Here is a 24,667-nt window from a genome sequence, read left to right on the forward strand (position 1 = left end):
ACTTGAAGGGTTATGATGACTATCAGCCAACATGAAAAGGACCCATATCACCAGTGATAGGCCTAAAATTAGGTCTTTCCCCAAGTGTAGGGGTCAAGTTATAGTATTTATAATAAGATCGAGTATCGTTCCAAAGGAAAAGCTATTTTACCTAAATCTCGAATTAAAACCCCCTTTCAAATTTTTGATTTGATTTGGAAACTACTTAAAGAAAGAAAACAATACTAATAGACTAATAAGAATGAAATCAAGGTTAGAAAAAGGATCTAGGGATTTCGATTTCACCACATAAATGAACTACTTAAGACAAGCATTCAATCAACAAATCACTTTTTGTTTATAACTCAAAACCTAGCTTAATGAACTAATTAGGTTTCGGATAATATTCTTTAATAACACAATTCAAAATCAAGAATATTTGATTGACTATCATATAAAACTAAATTCCTACACTATCATTCATTATCTAAAAGGCATATCTCATCTAATAATTCAATAAAAGCATGAAATATCTAATTATATTGTATGGATGATAATAAGGTTATAGAATCAACATGAAATGACAATCAATAGGCATTGAAGCTCAATATAAGGATTCATTGATTTATAACATATCTCAAAATAAGCCCAAATATGGGCTTTCTCTACACCCTAGATACAAATTTAGCTACTCATGGAATCTAAAGTAATATTCATTGAATTTATAAAGTAAATGGAATTACAAAAGATTAATGGAAAGAAATCACCAAGAATGTCCAAAATCCATATTCCCATGTATCTCCATTTTGATGTCCATTATTAGCTCCAAATGTCTCAAGAATATTACCCAAAACTCCAAATAATAGCTTATTAGAAGATAAAAGAAGAGAAATTTAGAAGAGAGATAGAAGAAGAAGAGATTTTAGAGAAGAAGGTATGGAGAAATTAGAAGGTTAGAAGAAGAAATTAGAAGTAGGAAGAAAATGTAGAGAAGAGATGAAGGTGGTAGAGAAAGTAGAAGAAAAGAATGGGGGGCTAGGGTTTTTAGTTTAGAAGAGGCAGAGAGAAAATGAGGCTAAAAGAGGAGAGAGAGGCTAAGAGGGAGGAGGTTGGTTGGTCTTCTAAAAGTGTTTATATAGAGTTAGGGTTTGGTTGGGGTTAAAGTGGTAAAAAGTGGGAAGTTTGAGGGCTAAAAGGGTAATATGAGGGTTTAAAAGGGTAAAACCCTAGTTGGACTGACGGCTAGGGTTTTAACTTGGGAATTCGGGTGATTTCGTGTAACCGGGTATCTATATCTATATAATAAGGGAGGAGGGTATCTTTCCCCCTCCTCCCAACGGTTCAGATTTGTCCTCACAATATATAAAAGACGGATGAGATTTAATCTCTTAAATATTGAGGGTTTAGATCTAATTGCATTTCGTGCAAGGGGTGAGATTATAACAAAGAGCATCTATTCAAAGATGCTACTTCCTTTGGTTTCTAAAACCCATCCAAACAGCTCCTTCACTCATCTTCCAACCCAGTTTTCCTTTTCACGACATTTTCTGGCTCCCTCCCTCATCTTCCACTTCTATCGAAAATCCCTAGATCTTTTCCGCTCATGTCCTCTCGCAGGTAAGTCGCTCATCTCCTCTCGCGGTTAAGTTTCTCTCTCTCATAACCAGGTCTCTCTCCATCTTTTTATCTGAGTTAGGGTTTGCTGCTATGTCCCTCTCACACTCTCTTTCACAGACACATAACTCTCTCTCTCTCTCTCGGGATTGTGATTTAGGGCTTTGATTCAGTTTTGCTGCTTCATTAGGGTTTATATCATTTGGAAATTTTTTGAATTATGATTTCTAAGATTTAGAGATTTTTTAAATTAGGGTTTCTGGATTTAGGGCTTTGATTAAGTTTTGCTACTTCATTTAGGGTTTATATCATTTGGAAATTTGTAAAAATTTTGATTTCTAAGATTTTGAAATTTCTTAAATTAGGGTTCTAGAAAAGAGAAATCTGAAATTGAGAATTTCTGAAATTAGGGTTTCTAGAATTAACATATATATTATTTTTTCAGAGGGCTTCTCAAGTTAGAATTACTAAAGTGCTAAACCCTAAGGAGAGTGCTACCGGAGCAGCAGCAGCGAAAAATGGATACATCTCTCTTCTCTTCGTTTCTACGTAAGTGTTTATTCGTTCAAATATGTATTGTTAGTTTAATGAGCTCATTCTTATTTATATAGATTAGATTCGTTCAAATATGTTTGTTCGAAGTCGATTCAAGTTGAGAGTCCTCATACTGTTCAAATATGTTTGCTATTAGTTAGGAAATTTTTGAAGTTTAATAACAATTGACTCACCAATTTAAAAACATTTTGCTCAGTTGCTCGAATTTAATTTGTAGATTAGACACAAGCCATTTTATAGTTTTCTTTTCTCTCTTCAGTCTTTATCATCGCCATGTAAATTTTTAGATCTTTTATTTCTCTGCAAAAAAGTATAGTGTGTTTGCGGTTTATGGGTGGTTTTCTTTTGTATCTAGGTAGTTTTCTTTTCGTGTATGGTAAGAGTGAAGGAATGGTATTTACTTAGTGAATGGAAGGAAATTTCCTGTTTTTTTATTTTGTATTTTCTATCTTTCTCACAGACACACATGTAGTTTTTCTTCGTGTTCTCTTATCGGCCGTGTTGTATGATTCCATTGAATTGTGCCAGTGGACTTAGTTGTTTTGTCACAAATACTTTATCATGTCTGATTTGTATTCATTCTCATTCTCCTTGAAAATAGCCCACAGTTCGTCAAAACCAAATGGAATGCAATACCATTAAATGGGTACAGTCAACCAAACGTATACAAAGTAAAATATTTTAAACTTAGTCAACGACTACTTTCTTTTGGTGTCGTGAAATCTGACTTGAGCCAGAAATGTTGGTTTCATGTTTGTCTTAATGACTCATTCCTCTTCGTCGGTCATTGTTATAAGGTTATTGGCCTCTAACTGTTTTCCTTTGTAGAAGTGGTGTACTTTTCATTGTTATGTGTTTGTTAATTTTTGTCAGTAATTTTGTCTAATTGGTACTGCTCAATGATGTTTTTTTCATTAAGCTTTTTTTTTATTTAGGTACTGTAAATGCAATACTTGGATGACAATATGAGATATTATGTTGAAGAAGAGCGAGACGACTTTTTCTCAGGTATTGCACAAGGAAGACTTCTATATATGTAAGTGCTTCTTATTGGGGGTTTGAGCGCATGTTTAGTGTTATTTGCTTCATGTTTCAAGTTTACTTTTTTTTTTTGTTGAAGATGAAGAGTTATAACTTGCCGATTTTATTTGTCTTGCATTTGTTAAGATAGTAGATATGGTATAGGCCCGCTTCAATATCTTTTTTGTTGTGGGTAATTTTCTTATTAGTATTACTAAGATCTTTCATGATGCTTTCATAAAAAAAAAGATCTTTCATGATGATGGTTTTACATTGACAATGTATGATGTTATGTGTTACTAATTTCTGTAACGTTATTCAGGTATCGTTACCCGGTGACATCTGGAGGAGAATATGAAATTTCTTTCAGAAGAAGACCTATATGATTTATTTTTATTTGTAAATGATTCTTATTAGAATTATGTCGTTGAAGTAGGTAAACAGTGAACAACATGACAAATAAATACAAGAAAGAAAAAAGTATTTTGATAGTAATTTGTCTTCATTCAAGTAGTGTGTTTGATTTGTAATACATTCGGAAGAACTGTCCGTGCCCCATGGGCACGGGTTACACCCTCGTAAGATAATAAGGTGGGACGTCTCAGAAACCGTTAGATCTTGAAGCGCGCGGGTCTGGAGAGACAGGAAAGGGCCACGCATCCAGGAGCACGGGAGCTAAACTGTTTCTGGTGCACGGGATAAGTGATTAAGGGGCTGATGCACAGGAGCCGTCGGATTTCAAAAACACGGAAGGAAGCGGCTGAGATTAAAACGTGGGATCGGGACCACCGAGTTAAGTTGCTGCGCGCTCCACCGGATCAGGCCTATAGGGTCCACTTCGCTGCTTAGCGGAAACACGGGACTTGGATGGAACAGCCTCTAGGATGCGACATGTGTCTGTTGGGATACCGCGCGCCAGAACCGTACCCGACATTGTCCCGCTAGTCAACATCTTTTGACTGAACTTTGACCTTGGTTTATTCCTTCGTCCGGACTCCGATTTGACTTCCGTTTTCTCCTACGGACTCGTCTCGACCTCTACTTTTCACCCATGCACTGAACTTGGCCAAATTACTGAAACATCCTCGACTCTAACTGACCAAAATACCCTTTGTATCATTTTCTAACCGGTTTCACACCTAACTCTGCAAAAGACACTTAATCAAGAAAATCAACCATTTTATTATAATAAAGACTCGAAACGAACTAACTCGACTAATTTAAACGACTCCGATGGGACATTTTCATGACCCATCAACCAGCTCTAATAGAATGAGCAATTTCATTTGCTACTATGAGACATGAACTAATCCATCCACATAAACCCATCCATACTATTTTTGCTATCAAAATTGTTCTTCCTCAATTGAATATTGGCATATCTTCTTTTGTAATAATGTAATTCAATCAATCATCAAAACGCTAGAAACACTCTGTAGACTCCAAATTCTACAAGTTGAAAGGGGAATACTGATAGGATTATGGGGGAAGAACAATTTGATTCATTTGTAAGTACTTTATTTTATTCGTTTGACTTGATTTGTTTCTATCGAAGTATGAAAAATTAGGATTCTTTTACCTCATCTTTATAATTACTAACTTGATTAATATCATTGTCTCTAAGAGGATTTGTAACTTGATTTTGTTTATTTTACAAGGGTAATTGTTTAATATGTGATCAATTTGGTCATGAATCATTCCATTGCCCATGGATGTACTCGAGATGCATTAACGGCAATTGCAATTGAATAAGAAAATTGGGGATGTCGGCTAGACCTCATTCATTTGGAAGGAAGTTCTTTTCGTGTCAATGAAGAACAAATAGAAAGTAGAAGTCAATGTTGAAGATATATGCGAGGAAGTCGTTAAAAAATTGAAATTGCGCTCTCAATGTTCTTAGTAATGCCCGTTGTGAACCTTAGTTATGTAAGGATTAATTGTTGATGTTAGTTATGTATGTGTAGACGTTAAGTGTGGATGTTATATGTAAAATTAAAAGTTATGTAATAGATATATTTCTTCTGGCATATATTCTTTTTATCTTTCATTGTTTTGTATAGTTTTTTGGTGAGTGGAACTTGATTCCATGCTGCCGTTTTCAGTGAGATGCTTCATTGGTCTTTGCAGTAGAGAGTCAATGACCTGAAGTTGAAAACATGTCACTATCGTCGGTTTTCAGTGAGATGCTTCATTGGTCTTTGCAGTACAGAGACCAACAACGACTTCGAGTTTGGCCAGGCCATTAAGAAGGGTACGTTAGGTTCACAATGGAACTTGATTCCATGCTGCTGTTAATTCATGAAATTCATGTTCCATGTTGCGTTAACACCAAAAGTAACAATGCTGCTGTAAACTAATTCATTATGTTCATATTCATACTGCTGTTGTTAACACCAAAAGTAACAACAGTAAACTAATTTGTTAGGTTCATATTCACTTGCCAGCTTATCCCGGTATCCCCAAAAGTAACAAAAGTAACAAAAGTAAACTAATTCATTAGGTTCACATTAGGTTCATTCATGTTCGATTGGGATAACAGTAAACTAATAAAAGTTCATGAATGGATGAAGTAACACCAAAAAAGTATTGGTTCCTGTAACACCATTGTTTTTCCTGTAACACCAAAAGTAACACTAAAAACAATTGAGATCCTCCTGTAACACCAAAAGTATTTGGTTCCTGTAACACCAAAAACACCAAAAGTAACACCAAACACTCTGTTCAATCAAAATACTATCCTCAATCAACTGTTCACGGTAACATTGATTGTTACGTTACTATTACGTTGATTTCTTCCAACTTCTCCTCAAATCGTTTGCGATATGTTGATGTCGCCATTCGTTGACTTTCCTCTTGGCTTACCGGTCGAAGAACCACCTGATTTCTTTCGTTTCTTGGTAGCATTAGCAGCACCTAGAGTAGCATTAGCTGCAATCTTTTCAGTGGCATTAGCAGTCTCTATGTTAGTAGCAGTTATTGCACTAGTCTCGGTTGTGCTCACTTCACCAATACTTGAAGAATTCTTCCATTTCTTTGTTGATTTTTTGTGACAACCAGCAGCAACATCGTACTTCTGAGGGCATGTCCTCGCATTGTGGTTACAAGCTTTGCATATTGAACACCTTCTCATCTTTCTTTGCACAGGGGGTTCAGTATGAGCTCGATGCCTGTTTCTTTTAGGCCTTCCCGGACCTCTATTTAATGGTGGTGAAGTGACAATTTCAGGAGCCTGCAATAAGAAAGTACAAATATTTAGAAATATGAAACAAGTAATTCCGGGATAAGCTGGCAAGTTAAAGGAGGGTAATTCTGCGTCTCCGCCTAGAAAAATATTTAGAAATATGAAACAAGTAATAATTCATCAAACAAATTAAAAAATAACTTACTGTATACTTAACATACTCACATGAACTTTGAGTAGACATTGGTGGTGTACTAGTCTCCATAGGTGGTAGTTGTATAGAACCTTGAGTATACACCATATTTGTAAGTCCCTCTTTTAGTGTCGACATTTTCCTTCGTAGAATAAGAAAGATGATACAATATATATTCAGTGTGAAAAAAATCTAATTACCAAGATTATGTAAAACTAGTTTTAAATCCAATAGTGAAAATAACTCAACTTGTAAACCAACCATCATAGGAAGTCGAAATTCAAACTAGAACATGAAAAGACTATCAAGTTATAGTTAAAACCCACTTAGACCTCAAATTTAAGTTAAATTAGGACATGAAAAAGAAACCAAAAATCAAATATCACAGCTAATAACTGAACAAACAATCAAAATCAAGTTCAAATTAAACCTAATAAAAAACCAACCTAGATCTTCTTCTACTCTAGTATAAGAAAGATGAAATCAATATATTATTCTATCATGACATTCTATACAACAAAATCAAACCCTCAATTGAAGGTTTCTCCCAATTTTAAGAACCCTAATATTAGAACATACCTAATTCTAAAAAAAATTCCAATTTCAGAAAACCTAAATATTTGAACCTAAAATTGTATGAAGATCATAACTTGTAGAAAGGTAAAGCAAAAAAATCTTACAGTTTAGTAAAACTTGTTATATATATATCCCAATCGATTACTGCAAAAAATAACTCAAACTTTGGAGCCCAAATCGATGTCGACAAGAAAAACCCTAAAATTTTAGAATGGAAAAGATGAAGGTAGATGGCGAAGATGAAGAACATTGGTAACCACTTACTCGACTGGTTTCCTTCTCCCACTCGTTTTTGTTAACAGCTACAAAGAGAGAATCGAAGAAGATGGAGGAAACTCGGTTTTGGACTCCCTTCATTCCAAATCGATTTTTAGTGTTTAGATTGGAATCGGGTTGAATCACCTAGGGTTAGACTCGCGGGTCATAATTTAGGGTTAGTTAACATTAAGGTTAAAAAATGGGATGGGTTAGGTTAGTTTGAGGGTAAAATCGTATTTTTCACTTACTTAGGGTAAAATAGTATTTTCATTTCAAGATTTTTATTGTGTTGTTATATTTAACTATTTTTTTGAAAAATGGAGTTCAAAATGCAACTCTGGAAAAAGGGAGTCCAAACAGCAAGTGGATTATATGAAAGGGGGTCCAAACAGCAAATCTCCCGTTTTTAGACAAAATGTCTTGTAGACATTTCAAGATATTTCGTTCATAGACATAATATTTTGTAGGTATTTCGAGATATTTGCTCCATAGACGAAATGTTCTGGGGGGACATTTGAAGATATTGAGTGATTGAGTCCATATACCAAACGCATAGTGAATATTATTATTGTTGTCTTATCATATTTAATAATATATTTCTACAAATATTTCAAAAATATATTTTTCGAGTTTCGTAGACATCCCTGGACATCTGTGGACATAGATTGACATTTAGTGGATATTTACTAATATTATTATGGGTTAATTCCGTTTTTGGCCCACAATTTGAGATCAACTCGTCGTTTTGACTCCTTAAGTGTCCGGGCGTTCGATTTTGGCCCAACAGGGTAGTTCCGGAAAAAGTTGAAATTTTTTTTAGCCCTTAGGAGCCAAATCGAACTGCTGAGCACTTATGGGACCAAAACGGTTAGTTAGTCACAAATTGGGGGTCAAAACATAATTATTATTATTGTGAAATCAATCTGTGTACTAATATTTTTAAAAAAACCTCGGCTTTGGGGAATAAAGAAAAATCTCTAGGATATAAAAAATTAGTCAATGAACATCGATTTGGAGGGCATATTCTTCTTTCAATCCAACAATTGACTTGATCAAACATTACCCCCATAATCTTCATCTTCTATCTCCTTCCTCTCTCTTCATATTCTTCTTTCAACCCAAATCAGTCGTTCACAAGCAAGATCACTCATTCAAGTCAAGTTCAGTCGTTCAAGGCAAATTCTGAAATAGGTTATCAGAGATTTTTCAGGTTCAAACAAGCACGATTCAATAGTCAGGTTGGTCGTGGAACATATGATTCCTAAGTAGACATAGAAACCAAAAGAGAAGTCCATGGATGTCATCGGAAAGATCTTTTGTTTAAAGAGACTAGTCAATCTGATGAGTAGAAGAAGAGTCATAAACCCTTGAAGGTGCGAGTTCCATGTATTGTCCGTTCGTCTGTTGATGAGCAAACTCAAGCTCGTCAGGAAACTGATGACAGTTGCTTGAAGTAACTTCTTCTAATCCGAAATTGTGGCACAAGTTGTTTCTGTTTTCATCATTCTTGAAATTCCATGTGTTACCTGTGAAACCATTCATCACAGTACCATGAAGTGTTGTAGATTAAGCCATGTTTCATTTTCTTCTTACCAGAACTTTTATTGTGTTGTTCATTTTCTTTGACTAATTTCTTTTTGCGTTGATGCATCATCAGTCGCGATTAACACTTTTAGCTTCTGAGAGAGTTGATTTTGGTTCCTCCACTTCGTCATTCTTTTTCTCGATTTTGGAGCGTCTTTTTTTTCTTTTGTGCTTCTGGTGATGGTAATTATGGTGGAGGAAGAGGACAAAAATAATGAGAGAGGGAGAGAGGGTAACAGTGAGTGAGAGAGAATAAGACAAGAGAAAAGAGAAGAGATGAGATATAAGAGGTGGGAATGGTGGTGATGGAAAGTTGTGGTGGTGAAGGTGATAGAGAAGATGAAGACTAAGAGGCAATGTTTGATCAAGTGAGTTTTTGGACTAAAATAAACCCGGAGAATGTATAAAAAATAGGGATTCCTTAGAGAAGATATTCCCTGGAGATTATTCTTTATGCCCCAAAGTCGCGGCCTTTAAAAATTGATTTTCGTTGACATCCGTAGATATCTGTGGACATTGATGAACATTTGGTGGATATTTATTATTATAATAATATTATTATTGTCTTATCATACGAAGTAACGACATATTTTTATTAATATTTTTTTTACTTTCGTGGGCTTCTATTGACAACAATATGTGGATTTTTAGCCTACTACCCATTGGTGTAGCGGTTGACACCCCTCTTAAGCCCATGAAGTTGTGAGATCGAGTCCCGGTGGAAGCAGCTTGCCATCAACATTTATGATTTATCCCATGTAATTTAGGCAATCTATAAAGTCAATAATATAACAAATTTGTCGGGCTTTAGGTCTCTTTCATTATATCGGGCTTTAGGCCTCTTTCATTATGTCGGGCTTTAGGCCTCTTTCATTATGTCGGGTTTCAGGCCTCTTTCATTATAGTTTAAATTAGGTGGTTATCGTGCTCATCACATCTTCATGATGTATTAATGCCTTGTAACGACTAACGAAGATCATAGTCGTTTTCTCAAAAAAAAATATGTGGATATTTATTATTTTAATATAATATAATATAGTATAATAATTATAATAATATAGTAATACAATAATATAGTAGTACAATAATATAATAATAACAATAAAATCATTATTAATCTAATTACAATGATGATAACAATTATTATTACTTTTATTATCTTCCTTGTCGAAATGTGCCCCGACTGTCTTCTATATTTTTAAAGCCATTCTCTCTCCAAAAACTCTCCAAATTTGCCTACAAATGTCTTGAAACTAACTTGTCTTGAAATGTCTTTAATTTTGGGTGTCAAACCAATAACAAGACATCGAGAGACACTTTAAATATCTCAAACGAATAACACAGACATTGGAAGACATTTGAAATGTCTCAAACGAATAACATAGATATTTTCTAACATTTGAAATGTCCTGAACGAATAACACAAATATTAAGGGACATTTCATATCCAACCAATAACACATACCACCCCCAATGTCCCCCAATGTCCCCCAATGTCCTAAACCACTACTTGCCCCTTAGTCAATCTCGTTTGACCTCCATATGGCGTTTTTTTATTGGTGAGTCCAATAAGAAAGAATAATCTCGAACTGGTTCGAGTCCAAGACCACTCGAATATTTTAGATTTGAGAGAACCGATTTCTACTTTACAAGTCACTCAAAACAACTTAAAATCACTGATATACACTTTTCAATTGTTTACCCACTTCAAAAACTTTTCAAACACTAGATCAAAATTAAGATAACATCATAAAAAAATGTAGGATTTTAGAAACGGTGTCTATTAAGAAATGGAGATCTATAGAAGCCTATCTTTAATCTCTTTCTGCAGTAACGAATTATAGACGATATCCATCAAAGGAACACGAAGAAAAGTAAGGGTTTTCGTTGAAGATTTGGAAATAAAATCAAAATGAAAAAAGAAGAAGAAATGGTTTGGGGATGTATCATTCGTTAGAGAGAGTCAAAGGGTGTGAGGCGCTTGGGGTGAGATTTACAAATGGCCAGCGCTTTGAGGAAACAAGAAAATTTTCTGGAGTATAAATTTTTTAAGGGAAGTTGTGAATTTTGTCAAATGGGTACAAAATTTAAGGGAAACAAAATATCTTCTTCTTCCTCATATCCGACCACCAACTCCAACTACCACCTCCGACCACCACCACCGCCATTAATTTTTTTTTTTACCCTCTACCGAAACCAAACCTCGAAAATTTCGAAAAACCCTTGTTTCAGTTTGGATTTTACTTGAAATACTTAATTTGATCTACTGAACCAACAAAATCATGCACTACAAAATAGACAGTCTTTAGCTACGCCCTTCTTGTTACGGACTACTTACATCATAGCTAATAATCATCATTTGCTATGGATATTGACCAGTCGTAGCAAATGTCGAACAATAGTAACAAACTTTGTGTGCACTTGCTACACATAAGTCTGTGTGAAATGCATCACGCGCACAAATTTTCCAAAAATTAAAAAGTGTTTTTTCGCTTCGACTTGTTAGGCACAACAATTGGTCGCCATTTGCTACAAACAATCCGTATTTAATGGGTCAAATATACTAACAAATCCTTATAAAATTAGGGCGAAAAAATTGAGCCAAAAATTTTAGGTGGCGGCCAAAGGAACCCAATTTATTCGGTTCCCGCTATAAAGTGAGTCGTGATTTGGAAGGAAAAGAAGAAGATGAAGAAGGATTGTGTTTTAATTAAGGTCGTCGGCTGGCCATTTTGGTTGGCCCCTTTTTGTCAGATAAGTGGGCTTAACCCTTAAAGGTAGCATCACCTTTAACAAAACTTGGTCATGATGAATTGACCAAGCAAGCTTGCAAAAATACATTGTCTTCAACAATAAAGGACATTGCAAATTTCCAGGGCGCAATTTTGGAGCGTTTGAAAAGTCTCTGGGGAATTAAGCCTTGGACCAATTAGATTTGACCTAGGGGCATCTTCATTTTAGAGTTCATAAAGACTTCTTTAATTTTCCCTAATCTTCAGATCCTTCTCTCTCCTACTTATCCCCACCCCTTTATGTTGATTCACTTTCTTTTTCTTTTTCACTCTCTAGCCATCTCTCCTAATCATCCTCTCTTCTTATGATGATTCCCTTTCTTTGTCTCTTCCACTCTCTACTCCTCCCTTCTACTCGTACCTTCTCTCTTATGCTGATTAACTTTCTTTATCTTTTTCCCTCTCTTACTAATTCCCTATCTCTATCTTTTATCTCTTTACCTTTCTCCCTCGTACTCCATATATCTCCGTCTCTATCTTTCCTGCTCATTCCCTCTCTATCTTTCCTGCTCATTCCCTCTTTATCCTTCCTGCTCATTCCCTCTCTATTCCCCTATCGCTGCTTGTGTCTCACTGTTCCTGTCTCACTCGGTCTCACTCTCTCTCTTACTGTTTTAAAAAAGGAAAATGTTCCCTTTGCTGTAACCCTTGAGGATTTCGGGGTTGGTCAGTCACGAAATATTTTGGAATCGACCACCCACGAGATGCATAGTGGACATTTTGTGGTTGGTCGACCACGAAATGTTTCATAATTGGCGGACCACGAATTTAAAACCCTCGAGAAAGGTTTGGCTACCCTCTTCGTCCCGGACTAACATGATTTCAGTGAAAGAAACACTTCCCCTTCGAGAGAAAATGAGAGAGAGAGAGACAAAAAGAACAGGAGAGGCAAAAAGAATGTGCAGAAGAGATAAAAAGAAAATGAACAAAAAAACGCGAAAGATGAGCGAAGACAGAAAGAAGGAAAAGTATAAGAAAGAGAAAGAAAGATAGAAAGAGAGAAAAATGAAGTGGTCTATGGTTGGTGATCCGTAATCGGAAGTAATAGTGGTGGTGAAGGTCAGAAGTTGTGGTGGTGGAGGAAAGGTGAAGATAAATATGAAGGGCCAAATACAATAAAATAAATTCGAGGACGGTTCTTAAAACTTGTAGAAAAAACTGCTCTGCATAACCGTTTAACCTAGAGAGAGAAAGAGAAATTGAGATCTAGTTTTCCGGCGAAGGTATCTCTTCGTCGGATTTTTCTCTTTTATGCATTCTTTTTTCTAGTTTTTCAGATTTCTATTTCTTCTCTCCCATTTCAATTTGTGGATTTGTTCTCTTCATATGATCCAACAAAGTTCGAATTCATGTTAACTAAATTTGTATCTATAATTTAATTACCTCATACTTAATTTTGACCCAAAATTCCTTCATTTGCTTTGAACGAAGATGCTGAATTCTCAATTAATTTGGACGTCAATTTGGAGGTAAGTTTTTTATTCGATTTGGTACTCATTGACCTATATACTTTCTTCTTTGAAGTTTACATTGGACGTCACTTTAGGGTTATGTTCGATTTCAAGGAAAACAATAATGGTGTGTTTGGTTGCAGGATTCCTAAGTAGGATTCCTATCAAAAGTGGAATTTGGTAGGAATCATGAATCCTTGGTTTGTTTGGCTACCAAGAATCCTAGGACTCTTGAATCCTAAGGATTCCTAATTCCAAAATTTGTATTGGACCAAAATCCCACCCTAGGATTTGCTAGGATTTTGGACTAATGAACCTAAATTTCAAACTTAAAATCAACAAAAAAATATTTTCTTCTACAAAATCATTATTTTTTTTCAAAATCATTATTTTTTTCAAAAGTCATATTTTTTCTAAAGACTTTTAAAAATACTCAAATAATAATAAATCATAGGATTTTTAGTTGCCAAACAAACCAAAAAATATTACTTGGATTCATGAATCCGTGGAATCATGAATCCCAAGGACTCATGAATCCGCGGATTCATGATTCCGCCATCCAAACACACCATAAGTTTCCAAATCTGGGATTTCTATAATTTTTGATGTTGGTTAAACATTAATGATGTTGCGAAGTTCTAGACATTAACAACAGATACATAGTTCGAGGGACTGTAGATTCTATTTTGGGTAAAAAACAAAGATTTGTTTCTCAAATGGAAGATTTGGTGTAGCAAATTTGAATGTTAGTGATAAATGGGAAGAATTTGAAGAGGAGAGACGGAAGAGAAATAAAGTGGATGGCTTTATCGTTTCTAAATAAAGGTTTTTTTCTTTGTTGGTCTTTAGGATCTGTTTTTGTTGATCTTTAGGGTCCTTTTATTGGTTTCGTGTTTAGTCAGGATCGAGTGTTTGATCATGGACAACCAATGGGAATTTCTTCAACAACTTACAACTCTCTCCACCGATGTACTGGAATCAGTCACATCATAACAATTTATAGTTTAAGACTCAAGTTGAATCCGACTGAAGAAGAAGAAGAGGAGCAAATGGAGATCTACACGTCAACGGTTGACGGCGAGAAGAGAAAAAGGTGGAAGAAGCAACAATTATAAAATTTCCCACTATGGTTAGTGGTGACTGCACCAGAAAAGTAGCCACCAGTTAGATCAAGCAGCTCTAGAGGCAACCCAAGTGGGCAAAACTTGTCTTGTTTGTTTGTTTGTTTTAGTTGTGTCGTTTGACTTTCAACTTCATGATATAATTTTCATTAGCCTTTTGACCTACTAATGAAGTTTGATTCAAAAAAAAATAATAATAAAAAAAAATTCATAAATGTTTTAGAAAAAGAGGGTAGATAGCTTTCATACTGCCACGACATGGGTCTATTTGTTCATGGCCACGGGCAAATCGGACTTCAAACGAAATGTTGAACCAAAATTTATAAGATGGACAGAATCCGCGCATTAATCTCTGATTTGATTGTTAAAGGCCCTTCGTTCCCTTTGAGCGACTTCTTTAGAGAGAGAGAGCCGGTTTTCTTTTTCTAGATAGAGAAACCAAAACACTGAAAAAACACCGTAGGAATCCAAAGACGAAGAGAAGAACGCCAAAGAACAAATTCTTTTGTCGAGAAGCAGGTTAGTAATTGGTTATTTTACAAAACCCTAGACTTCGTTGTCCGTTAATTTCTTTCTTATGATCTATACTACTTTTTGTTTTTTAGGGTTTTGATTCTGGTATGGTAACTATTGTATGAGTTTGTAGTGAGATTTGAAGATATTGAGGATCTAGCGCGAGGAGAAAATGGCGGCATCTACGACTAAAGAACTTGAAACCCAGATTGCAGAAGTTGGGAAAAAACTCCTCAAGCCTCCTTCAACCGTGGAAGGTCTCTTAAATCTTCTGGACGTAAGGCCCCTCTTTGTTGTCTATACTTTATTTTTGTGTTTGAATACTTGAAAGGGACGAGCTTTGATGACTCGTTTTAGGTTTCAAATGACCCATAAATCACTATAGTAGTGCAATTTTTTGCTAGCAATTGACATGCATCTTTGAATTTGACATTTTTTTCTTTTAAAAATTTGAGTATTTGAATTTTATGATATAACGATGAGGTGTTAGTTGTTCTATTCTCGGATTTAATTGAGTAGATATACCTCAATCCTACAAGCACGATTAAGATCGTCTGTATCGGTTTGGAGTGTTTCAAATTCAAATTGTGTGTTTCAAATTCAAATTGTTTCGGTATTTTTACATGAGAGGTGTAAAATGTTGTAACCGAAATGTCTTTGCTTTTCAACTAAAAAAAGTATTCAATTAGAGCAACAACTTAAACATTGCATTCAAATGTTAAGCCGTCAACCTAATCTCTGTCAATTGGTTCCTAGTTCAGAGGTGGAGGTTTTGCAGTCTACCTTTTCCTTTGGGGTTTGATGATCATGATAACCTACTTCAGGAAACTACTTCTGCTATCACTTCCCAACCTTATTTCTGCATTTTCCATACCCTCATAAATCGTAATATGGAGCTTTCCAGGATCACATGCTTGTTGGGTGGTTGATCTGAAGTTTATTTGTAACTGGGTTCTTGTTTGTTTTTTACCTATCTAACATACCTGCTATAGTATGTAGAGTACTTTTTAATTTTATCTGTTGCGTGTGTTACTCTACTTTCATTTTGCTGGTTGCACGAGTTGCTGATTTATCCGTTCTTCTTGTTCCTTTAATTGCCTCATTGGTCTCTCTAGAAAATTGATAGTTGTCTATCACGGGTGGAGCAATCACCGAGTGTTTCGATGCAAAATGCACTATGTGACTCAATGAAGGCATTGGTTGCTGATAAACTACTGAGACACTCGGACATAGATGTGAAAGTTGCAGTGGCATCTTGTGTAAGTGAAATCACAAGGATAACAGCACCAGAGGCTCCTTATAATGATGATCAGATGAAGGTAAGCAAAGAATATTATGTATAGTTTCAGTCAGTCTCTCTTGGCTTCTAGAGTTCAAGGGTTTCAACTGAAGCTGTTAAGCTTCCAAGCCTTCGAATAATCTGTGTATTATACAAACTTCAACTTCCTTCACTTTTTATCGTTGCAGGAGATCTTTCAGCTGATTGTTGTTTCTTTTGAGAAACTTTTTGATACATCAAGTCGTTCATATGATAAGAGGGTTTCTATACTTGAAACTGTGGCGAAGGTTCGGTCTTGCGTCGTCATGCTGGACTTGGAATGTGATGCCTTGATTCTTGAGATGTTTCAGTATTTTTTGAAGTCCATTAGGTATTAGCCCCACAATGTTTCTCTACTAGTTCATCTATTACTTGTACTTCATCTTGCAGTGGGAACTCTTTTTGTTATAGTTCCATATTCATCGATTTGGTGAGCGATTTGCTTTGTAAATGTTCATCCCATTGAGTAATTTTTTGGGTTTCTTTGTCCTTACTCAAATGCGGCTGATCTGCTAGATATTGACGTGCCTAGGCATCGATTATCGAACATGGCCTAGATCTGTTAGTTCTCGTTGATATCTTGCCTCATGTTTGTGATAATATGGCCAGTCGATACACCCTTCATTGTAACTTTCAGTATATAAACTCCTCACAACATAGTATATGTATATAGTTTTGGAAGTCTATATTTGTGGTATTTAGATAGATGATCATTCTACATGCTGATATTTTTATATATTAGTAGCTTATTCCTATCCAGAGGAAAAAAAAATTCCCTTTGGAATTTTCTTGTTCTTTCCTTTTGAGAAAACATTGGGATCCCTTTTCAAAGATTTATAGTACATACTGTTTGGTTTCTTATGTCTTTCTACTGTTGGCTTTGTGATCTGAGATGTTTTTTATGACCTTTCCTTTTTAATAAATAGAATTTGTTTTCATATTGCAATCGAGTTATGTTCTACTAAGTTCAGATGAAGCACTTACTTCTCTTCATCTTTAATTTGCTTTTGTAATCTGAGGTTCTGTTTATCACCTTTCCTTTTTGTATACTTAGATCATCTTTTACATTAATTGCCAGGGAGTATCACATTTCCTTTTGGCTCACTTAGATCGTCTTTTACATGTCTTGCCAGGGCGTATCACCCAGAGAATGTATTTTCATCCATGGAGATAATTATGACTTTAGTGCTAGATGAAAGTGAAGAAATTCCAGCGGAGCTTCTTTATCCTCTCCTAACTGCTGTTAAGACAGACAATCAGGTACGTTATCTATGGAGACAGTGATTTCAGAGTGGTAAGCTAAGCTAGGTTGGTTTCTTCCATGAGTTTTTTGGCTGTCCTCTTACTCGTGTATCCTAAAACAACCGACTATCACGAATAATTTTACTTCACATATTCTAAAGGCATATTGTTGATGCATCCTTGTCCAGGTCCTGTTGTCTGACTGTCTGTAAGCAGACATGATTTATTATCATTTCCTCTCTTTTCTAGTAGTTCTTGTCCACTTTTGAAGTTCTGAGTGTAGAAAGAGTCCTTGTTTTTCCAAACAGAATATTCTTGCGAGTCGCCTGGACATCAACAACTTTACTTCATTGTGGGTCTTGTGTCACCATTTATATTCTTCTACTTGTTTTTCTTTTTGCAATGCTTATGGCCTAATAATCAACTTCTGGTCGTTTGTCAGGATGTTTTGCCTATTGCAAAACGGTTGGCAGAAAAAGTTCTTGAAAACTCTGTTGATAAACTCAAACCTTATCTACCAAAAGCCATGGAATCTATTGGCACATCTTTGCGAGATTACAGTGAAGTGGTGGCCTCAATATGCCCGGAGACTAGTGATAAAGTCCAGCCGAATGATGTGAGTGTATATGTTCAACATTTAGTGTGTCCTTCATTCTTTATGTAGTTCAATTTTGAAATTAATTCATGTTAATGCATGATGATTGCAGTTACCCTTTATCGAATGTGGTCCATGTGGATAGTGCTTTATTTTAGTGTTTATGAGTTATATTTGTACGCTCCCTTCTTATGGATGACATGCTACCTGGTTAGAAGCTCTTTCGTGTTCTAGGCTTTGCTGTCAGCTATAATATGTTATGTATTGAGGTGTCATTGCCTTATATTCATGCTTTTTCCGTGTTATTGTTACTATTACATTGGGCACTAGGGATCACAAGACATAGGCTTTTAAACTAATGATCCTCAAGTTAGTGTTTTGTCACGTATGTTCTGGTCATAAACTTGTAAGTTTCTAATGATTCTTATCTTGTTTAAGTCAATGAAAAGTGCATAAATGATGGTGTATTAGTATTTTTCTCTCGAGGGTATAGCATAATTTAGTTCTTTTTGGAGATATTAGTCGACTTCCGCACATCTTCAGATTATGTTCCTGCTTTCTCTCTGTTACTCCAAATGCATCTTTTCATTTCTTAGTATTTTCTTTCCGGAGAAGTATTTCAAATGATCTGGTAACTCTCTCCCTTTTCATGATGCCAAGTGTTAAAACAATCATTTTCTATCTTACCATTTACTTTTCTAATTGTTGAATTGGCATTCCAGCAAGACCAACAGAAAATGCCGGAGAAGGCTGACACTGATGAAACATCACAGGCATGTATACTTTTTGAGTTTGTTTTCTTCCTAGTAATGTTCAACTGGAGTTTTTGACTCACTATTACATTTCGGAAGAATTATGTCCAACTAGAGTTTTTTGACTTACTATTAGTTTTTGGCTTTCCAGCAAGACCAGCAGAAAATGCCGGAGAAGGTTGACACTGATGACACAGCACAGGCATGTTTACTTTTTTGAGTTCATTTTCTTCCTTGTAACGTTCAACTAGAGTTTTTGACTTACTATTACTTTGTGAAAGACTTATGTCCAACAATCTGATCTTGTTGGTGAGGCATAGTTATCTGTTGAATGCATCGTGATTCCAACATTTTTCTGAATAATTGAAATGGCGTATTCTAGGAAGATACGAAAGAAGTTCCAGAAAGGGCTGACTTTGATGAGGCAACTGTCTCTGATGACGCACCTCCGGTATATTTATATATTGGACTCCCTCTGCCATTAGAATATTAATTTCTCCTTTTTATCTTTCTTTTAGTAATAATTATTTAGGAACCAGAATAACTGTATATTTTCAAATTGATATCAGGTGGCTGATGAGCTAAACCCAGAAATGGATTCTGTTCCAGAAAAATCTCAAAAGGCAACCACGAACGATGTTAATGCTCAGACTGGGGCATGTTCGGGTTCCACTGAAAAGAAAGAATTCTCTGATTCTGTTACCAAAGATAAAGCTGATAAAAACTCCGTGACTGTTGATCCGGAGATTAAGGAAGCTGGTGAAATTGGTACAAAAAGTGGGGAGCAGAAATCTACTCCTTCAGTGCGTTCAGCAGAAGTGTCTGAGAACTCTCGAATAGGCACTGATGAAGAAGCTGGAGAACGTGCGGAAGAAAAGAAGGGCCCAGATGAAGAACCTAATAATTCACCTTCTCATGATCTAGCTGCAGATGAGGCAGCTGTGCCTTCAGAAAATGGAAAGAGAACTCAAACTCAGCTGAGCTCGCCAGCAGAGTCTCACAGTGAAACTGTAAAAGCTGCTCCATCATCTCTTTCCAAGAAGAAGAGCCAACCGCCAAAAAAGAAGCGAAAGTCTAGTAAAGGTAGTACATCTTCAGTGAAGAAGGGAGCTTTATCAGATCACCAGGCACAGACAGAGGATGAACAACCTCCATCTGACGACGCCATCCCAAAAACAGAAATTGAAAAAGAGAAGAATCCAGAAGAAAACATCCATGAACATTCAGGTAAAAAGGTGAAAGCTGACAAAGATAAAGTTCTACATGCGGATGATATCTCGATGAGGGGATCTGAAGAAAAGCAGCAGGCGGATACAAGTAGGAGAGCGAAAGCCAACGAGGATGAAGCTCCAGAACCTGTGGATGATATTTCGATGAAGGAGTCTGATCCTGCAAGTGAGACTGAAGTCGAGCCACTAAGACGATCTGGTAAGAAGGAAGGGGATAATAGCTTGAAGGATGACAAACTACCTTTAGATAAAGAAGTTAAAACAAAGAAAGGAAGGGGGAAAAATAAATCAGAGAAGGATTTGACCGGAGAGCCTAGTAGCAAGGTATATGTGGCGTGGGTTGATATATTTGGGCATATTAATTTCAACATGATACTGAACCACATTTTCTTATTATTGTACAGGAAAAAGTAGCTGCAGCAAAGACCACCAAGTCATCAAATAAAGAGCAAAGCCACTCGGAGGAAACTCCTAGTACAAAACCTAAGAGAAAGCGTACTCCTGTGAAGGAAGTGGTATGTGTTCTTGCAGTTGTAATATTTTCAAATGGTTATGATGTTCACTTGTTTTGTTTGGCATGTCTCTTGTGCTGCTGATTAATAGAGATGTTGATATGCAATTGATTACAGATATTCCGTTCAAGATGCTCACAGAAAGTTGTGTTTCATAATTTTTTTGATGTCATGTTCACTGCGTTCGGTCTTTCATATTTGGGTTATAAACCACACAAAAGCCGATGCCGTTTTTGCAGATATCTAGTTCTGTTTTTTCATAATTACTTAGAACTCCATGTTTCAAAGTTCTATCCTGCAGATCATGCCCCATCCATCGGTTTAGCAGTATCCGAGTTCATCCATATCTATGTTACAGTATTATTTTTTTACATTGTCATTTGACCATTTGCTTGTTCATGGCATGCTTAGGTAGTCTATGTTAACTCCTTCACGCCTTCAGTTTTCCAGGAACATATCTATCTTAAAATTCAGTCGTTGGATATACTTAAAAACTCATATTCAGCTTGTTTAGTATACTTCGGCATCTCCTCCGCTTGTTAACTCCTTCACGCCTTTAGTTTTCCAGGAACATATCCCTCTTATGAATCACTTTGTCATTGGTTATACTTGAAAAAATCATCTTCAGCTTCTTCAGTAATCAGTATATTGCGGCATCTCCTCTCATTTCATTACTTTTTATCCAAGTTAAAACTTGCACTTTTTGTTACTTATCATTTGTGCTGATTTTGATTGGTTGCTTGCTCTTGCTATGTCAGGCTCCCATAACACCAAATTCTAGTGAAGGTCCAGGCGAGGATCTGGTAGGTGCGAAGATTGAAGTTTGGTGGCCACATGACAAGAAGTAATGGCTACTACCATGTTTATTCTAATGTGATGATTTTCATGAGCTAATATGTTGCTAATTTTTTTAAAGTTCTCTAATTCTGGTAGATCCACATATTTCCAAATATTGAACTGCATATTACTTATACGATATATGTTATTCTGCAGGTTTTATGAAGGCACTGTTGGATCTTTTGATTCTGTTAAAAAGAAGCATACGGTATCTGCTCTGATTGAGAAAATCAACTATTTGCTTTGTACTAATACGCCAGTGGTTATTTGATCTTCTTTTTCATACATTATTTGATAAATGCAGGTTTTGTATGTCGATGGTGAAATAGAATTCTTAAACCTCCAGAGGCAACGATGGCAGCGTGTGGAGGATAATACTTCAGAAAAGGTAAGGGCGAAAATTCATTTTTGTTGTTTGTAAGTCTGATTTACTTCACACTCATGCTGCATATTCCATTTTTCTAGCAAGAGGAAGCGACTGAACTTTCAGATCCCGATTCTTCTGAGTTGTAAGTGAAACCAATCTCCGATGTTGAATTTCTGAGTTATTGTGAGTTGGGTATAATTTGTGTTCGTAGTTTTTCTTAATTCTTTTCTCTTTCGAACATTTGTCTTGGTTTGATATTTCTACTAGGCCACAGGAGAAGAAAGCTAGAACAGATTTGGTGTCCTCAACCCCTAAAACAAAGAGAAATAGTTCAGTAAAAAGGTAAGTTGATTGATGTTCATGACTTCACTTGATGTTGGTTTGATGATTATTCTTGTTTCCTGACTGACTAGACTTGGGGTTTGTTTTAGGCGGAAAAGGAGTTCAACAAGCAAATCTAGAACAAAAAGTGACAGTAGATCGAAAATCACTGCAGAATCTATTGATAAATCTGATGATGAAAACAGTGATAAATCTATTGACGAACTTATTAAGAGCACAGGTAAACGAAAGAAAGGAGTCCAAACTCCTATCAACAAGGCCAATGATGATGAGACTTCTTCTGAACCCGAGGAAAAGGATGATAAAAGCAAGGCCGGAAAGGACAATAATTCCAAGGCCGAAAACGACGATAACTCTGAGGATGAAGCTCCTAAATCTAGCAGTAAACTGAAAGACTTTGCAGAAAAACGCAGCGGCAAGGCAATGGTTAAGGGTGGCGTTAATAAGAAGACGAGCACCACCAAGGCCAAGGGTGAAGAAACTCCAAATAGCAACAAGTCCCCGGTTAACACTGAATCTTCTGGTGCTAAGAAAGGAAAATCTGGTTCTTCATCAAAGGTACATGAAAGTAGAGGCTCTTCCTCAAGAGGTAAACCAGTGAAGGCAGAAGAAAGTGAGACAAAGAAAACTGAAAAGGCCAAAGAAGGCGAAACAATATCAGGGAGGAAGAGGCCGAGAAAGGCCAGGAGATGAACGCCTTGAGCTCTTTTGCTAGCTCAAGCAAGATATCACATTTCTAGTTTTATGGGTGGAAACCTCCATCCGTCTTTTTAGAAAGTAGTTTGTGGTTAAATAGTGTTTATTTTCTTTTTATTTTGTGGCAAGTCATCAAATTTTGGAAGTTGGTATTTGATGGTGGATGTGTTCATAGGTATTGGGTTTCCAGGACTGAACAAAAACCACAATTTTTGTTTCTTCGGGGAGGTAGATTGGTTGAAGACCTTTTATGTTTTATGAATAGTGAAAAATTTGTGTAAACTCTTGAATCTTAGATACGATCTAACTTTTCCATCCATATTACTAGTGCACTCTAGGTGTATTACAATATTATTTTGTTGTATTATGTTTAACATAATTGGACAGGCGCCTCTCTTGTACAAATATGGGAACGATAGAATTAGCCTGCTATTGGTAAAATTATCTTAAACTCGATATTAATATATCATTATGTCTGTATTCATCTATCATTATATCTTTATTATTCATCTATCTGCCTCTATAGGCTTCTAGTTGTAGTTAGCTAAATGTAAAGCAAAGAAACGAGGGCAGAAAAACTAATGGTTGTTTCTCTTTTTTCGATGCAAGAACAAGAACACAACACAGGTTGTTAACATAAATACCGTGTCAACGGGAACGTTTCGAAGTTTGGAAACCCTGATTTTGTGGGATTCCATGGGAAACATAAGAAAATGAGTTGTTAAAATAATTTTGAAGTTATTATGTAGAAGTTAGTTGCCAGAAGATTCAATACTGAAATGTAAACAAGTCTACGATCTGGTGGTTAGCATATGCCCCTAGGCGGAGCTACATGGAGACTAACCCTGACTCTAGCCAGGGTAAAGCCATGGTGAGATTTTGGAACATGTAAAAGAGGAGCTAATAACATTTAATGAGATCGGAGTTGCTTCGTTCGTCCAATTTTCGGTTGTTCGCATAGTAGATCGATCACCAGTTTCAGTCCCCGCACTAGTTCTTTTTCTTTTCTTTTGCTCACGCTCACCTTACAAGCCAGCTAGACCTAGGTAAGGATCCTAGCTTCGCCCTTGTGGGTTGGAGTTGCTCTGACACAAATGACCACTCCAGGATTTAAAAGAATCATTTGATCTTTTGTGAGCCTTTTCCCCTCCAAAAAGAAAAGGTTGGTGATGTGCCTCTTTATCTGCTAGAGGTTATTGATTTGGGTCTGGACGGAAGTAGTTCATCCTTAAGGGAATAGTGGCTAAAGGTATTAGTGGGGCCATAAACAAAATGTCTTGTAGACGTTTAGTCCATAGATAAATTGTCATATAGATATTTTAAAACATCTGAGTCCACAGATATTACTTCAACAAAAAAAAAAAAAAAGAGTCCACAGATATTGTCTTGCGGATGTTGTTCAAGACAGTTCAAGATATTGAGTCTATACTTAAAATGCGTAGTTGACATTTATTGTTCCCTCCGTCCCAAATTAAACGTCTCATTTGAAAGACTAATTTCACAATTTTTGTTTTTTCATGTCTGTCTACATTAATCTTTTAGCACCATCTTTGCAACTCAAAGAGTTACAGTAATATTTCTCAACAATTTCATCCCCAAAGGAAACAAATTGTTTTTTTTTAGAAAATGTGTTGGATTTTAATGTTTTCTTACAATACATGCTCTAATTAAATAACACACACACACACACACATATATATTCTATCTGTAGGGATACGGTGTCCCCTAATGCTCTAATCGGAATCTCAGATGTCTAAATTACTAAATATAAAACATTAGGTTGTTCGGATCTCATGCCAAAAATAAAGATGAACTAGAAGTTAGAGATTTACCTTAAATCGCTTTCCATCTGACTAAACTGATTGCTTTCTCCTGAAGATCTAGCTAGAGCTCCACTTGTGTAGCTCTTCTACTTGAGATACCCGAGCAATAAGCTTGAT

The 24,667-nt window shown here is 36.0% G+C and overlaps 1 protein-coding gene and 2 long non-coding RNA genes across 4 annotated transcripts; 2 read left to right on the forward strand and 1 right to left on the reverse strand.

Moving 5' to 3' along the window:
• Window positions 1-1,483: 1,483 nt before the first annotated feature.
• On the forward strand, window positions 1,484-3,663 carry LOC147537225 (uncharacterized). The gene is made up of 4 exons (XR_015226371.1): window positions 1,484-1,596; window positions 2,039-2,142; window positions 3,084-3,184; window positions 3,491-3,663. It is a non-coding gene; the product is annotated as an uncharacterized LOC147537225 (long non-coding RNA).
• A 1,966-nt stretch (window positions 3,664-5,629) lies between these two features.
• Window positions 5,630-7,470, reverse strand: LOC147537226 (uncharacterized). Its single transcript, XR_015225755.1, has 4 exons — window positions 7,383-7,470; window positions 7,223-7,262; window positions 6,575-6,684; window positions 5,630-6,397 (listed from the first exon to the last, which is right to left on the reverse strand). It is a non-coding gene; the product is annotated as an uncharacterized LOC147537226 (long non-coding RNA).
• Window positions 7,471-14,577: 7,107 nt separating this feature from the next.
• On the forward strand, window positions 14,578-23,046 carry LOC147537227 (sister chromatid cohesion protein PDS5 homolog E-like). Of its 2 annotated transcripts, none has more exons than XM_086642464.1 (17): window positions 14,578-14,843; window positions 14,930-15,114; window positions 15,953-16,156; window positions 16,305-16,486; window positions 17,289-17,415; window positions 17,840-18,013; window positions 18,715-18,765; window positions 18,896-18,946; window positions 19,127-19,195; window positions 19,314-20,297; window positions 20,378-20,488; window positions 21,244-21,329; window positions 21,479-21,530; window positions 21,627-21,710; window positions 21,788-21,831; window positions 21,957-22,031; window positions 22,121-23,046. In XM_086642464.1, exons 2-17 carry the CDS (start codon window positions 15,010-15,012, stop codon window positions 22,722-22,724), a joined length of 3,003 nt encoding a protein of 1,000 aa, XP_086498590.1. In that variant the 5' UTR covers window positions 14,578-14,843; window positions 14,930-15,009; the 3' UTR covers window positions 22,725-23,046. The 2 variants fall into 2 exon arrangements, with proteins under 2 accessions (XP_086498590.1, XP_086498589.1); XM_086642463.1 differs by having other exon boundaries at window positions 14,595-14,843; window positions 14,971-15,114.
• Window positions 23,047-24,667: the final 1,621 nt, after the last annotated feature.

Source organism: Eschscholzia californica, unplaced genomic scaffold, assembly GCF_041429995.1.
Source record: "Eschscholzia californica isolate CP2 unplaced genomic scaffold, dmEscCali1.0.p SCAF_5, whole genome shotgun sequence".
Lineage (NCBI taxonomy): Eukaryota > Viridiplantae > Streptophyta > Magnoliopsida > Ranunculales > Papaveraceae > Eschscholzia > Eschscholzia californica.

What these genes read in the sequence shown, in the direction of transcription:
- LOC147537227 (XM_086642464.1), top strand. Translation starts at nt 15,010, where the DNA reads ATGGCGGCATCTACGACTAAAGAACTTGAAACCCAGATTGCAGAAGTT. An exon ending in GTACTCCTGTGAAGGAAGTG is followed by an intron (nt 20,489 to 21,243) that starts GTATGTGTTCTT and finishes TTGCTATGTCAG; the next exon opens with GCTCCCATAACACCAAATTC. An exon ending in AGGATAATACTTCAGAAAAG is followed by an intron (nt 21,711 to 21,787) that starts GTAAGGGCGAAA and finishes CCATTTTTCTAG; the next exon opens with CAAGAGGAAGCGACTGAACT.